The sequence below is a fragment of the Chaetura pelagica genome, unplaced genomic scaffold, assembly GCF_000747805.2.
Source record: "Chaetura pelagica isolate M959 unplaced genomic scaffold, ChaPel_1.0 scaffold49, whole genome shotgun sequence".
Taxonomy (NCBI): domain Eukaryota; kingdom Metazoa; phylum Chordata; class Aves; order Apodiformes; family Apodidae; genus Chaetura; species Chaetura pelagica.
In genome coordinates, this window is record NW_009970715.1 from 115,443 (window position 1) to 116,443 (window position 1,001).

General features: G+C 56.1%; 2 protein-coding genes across 2 annotated transcripts in view; one reads left to right on the top strand and one right to left on the bottom strand.

The window, feature by feature from the left end:
* Positions 1-363, bottom strand: part of STYXL1 (serine/threonine/tyrosine interacting-like 1) — a 10,677-nt gene extending 10,314 nt beyond the window's left edge. Inside the window, exons 1-2 of the mRNA XM_010006039.1 lie at positions 342-363; positions 7-68 (exon numbers count right to left, since the gene is read on the bottom strand). Coding sequence (XP_010004341.1) covers positions 7-68; positions 342-363 — 84 coding nt within the window. The remainder of the gene's footprint in view (positions 1-6; positions 69-341) is intronic.
* A 197-nt stretch (positions 364-560) lies between these two features.
* MDH2 (malate dehydrogenase 2, NAD (mitochondrial)) overlaps positions 561-1,001 on the top strand; it is a 9,320-nt gene continuing 8,879 nt past the window's right edge. Inside the window, exon 1 of the mRNA XM_010006040.1 lies at positions 561-575. Within this exon, the coding sequence (XP_010004342.1) occupies positions 561-575 (15 nt within the window). The remainder of the gene's footprint in view (positions 576-1,001) is intronic.

A 1,001-nucleotide genomic window follows, 5' to 3' on the forward strand; every position in this document is an offset into this window, starting at 1 on the left:
CCTGACCTGCTCAATCCTCCGTGCTGTGACAATGTGGCTCTCATCGTACTCACGCTGAGTACGGGCATCTGAAAAAACACAACCAAGACAGAACAGCTGGCTGAGCTGCTGCTTTTCAGGCAGAATTCCTGCTCACGACTCTCTATCCTTGGGAATTCAGGCCCTGACATCAACCAGAAGAGGAGATTTGGTCTCTTGGAAACAGATCTTTCTGATGTGGGTGTAATGGATGCTGGTGTCTCTGTAACAAGGGATGCTAGCAGCTCCAGTCCTGGCCTGAGTGGGGTGGCAGTGCTTGCAGTGCCAGCACCATGTTCTGCTCTGGTGCCATCTGTCCCCACCTCGCTGGGCCTGCTCTGACATACCAGTGTCCAGCCCCTCTATCCCCCAGAGATAGGGAAAGGGGTGCCTGGGAGACCCCAACCTCACTGCCCAATGGGCTGACTCCCTTGGTAAAATATGTAACAATATCACAATATGTGCCCCCCTTTTTTGCAGGTTTTGTCACTGTGCAGAGTGTGTGTCCTCGGGACTGGTCAGAGCAGGGAGAGCTGGACATGATGGAAGCTGGAGCAGTACTGGTGCATGGCACCTGAAGTGGGACGGAAGAAGGAAAGGAATGGAAAAGACCTTTCAGATCATCAAGTCCAACATTAACCCAGCCCTGCCCAGGCCACCCCTGCCCCGTGTCCCTCAGCACCATCTCCAGGGCTCTGAAACCCCTCCAGGGATGGGGACTCCCCCCCTGCCCTGGGCAGCCTGGGCCAGGCCCTGACAACCCTTCCCAGGAAGAAATTGTTCCTATATCCTAATAAACCTCCCCTGGTGCAACTTGAGCCCCTTTCCTCTGGTTCTAGCACTTGTTCCTTGGAAGAGGAGCCCAAGCCCCTCACTCCAACCTCCCCTCAGGCAGCTGCAGAGCCAGCAGGTCTCCCCTCACCTCCTGCTCTCCAGGCTGGGCACCCCCAGCTCCCTCAGCTGCTCCTCACACTTGTGCTCCA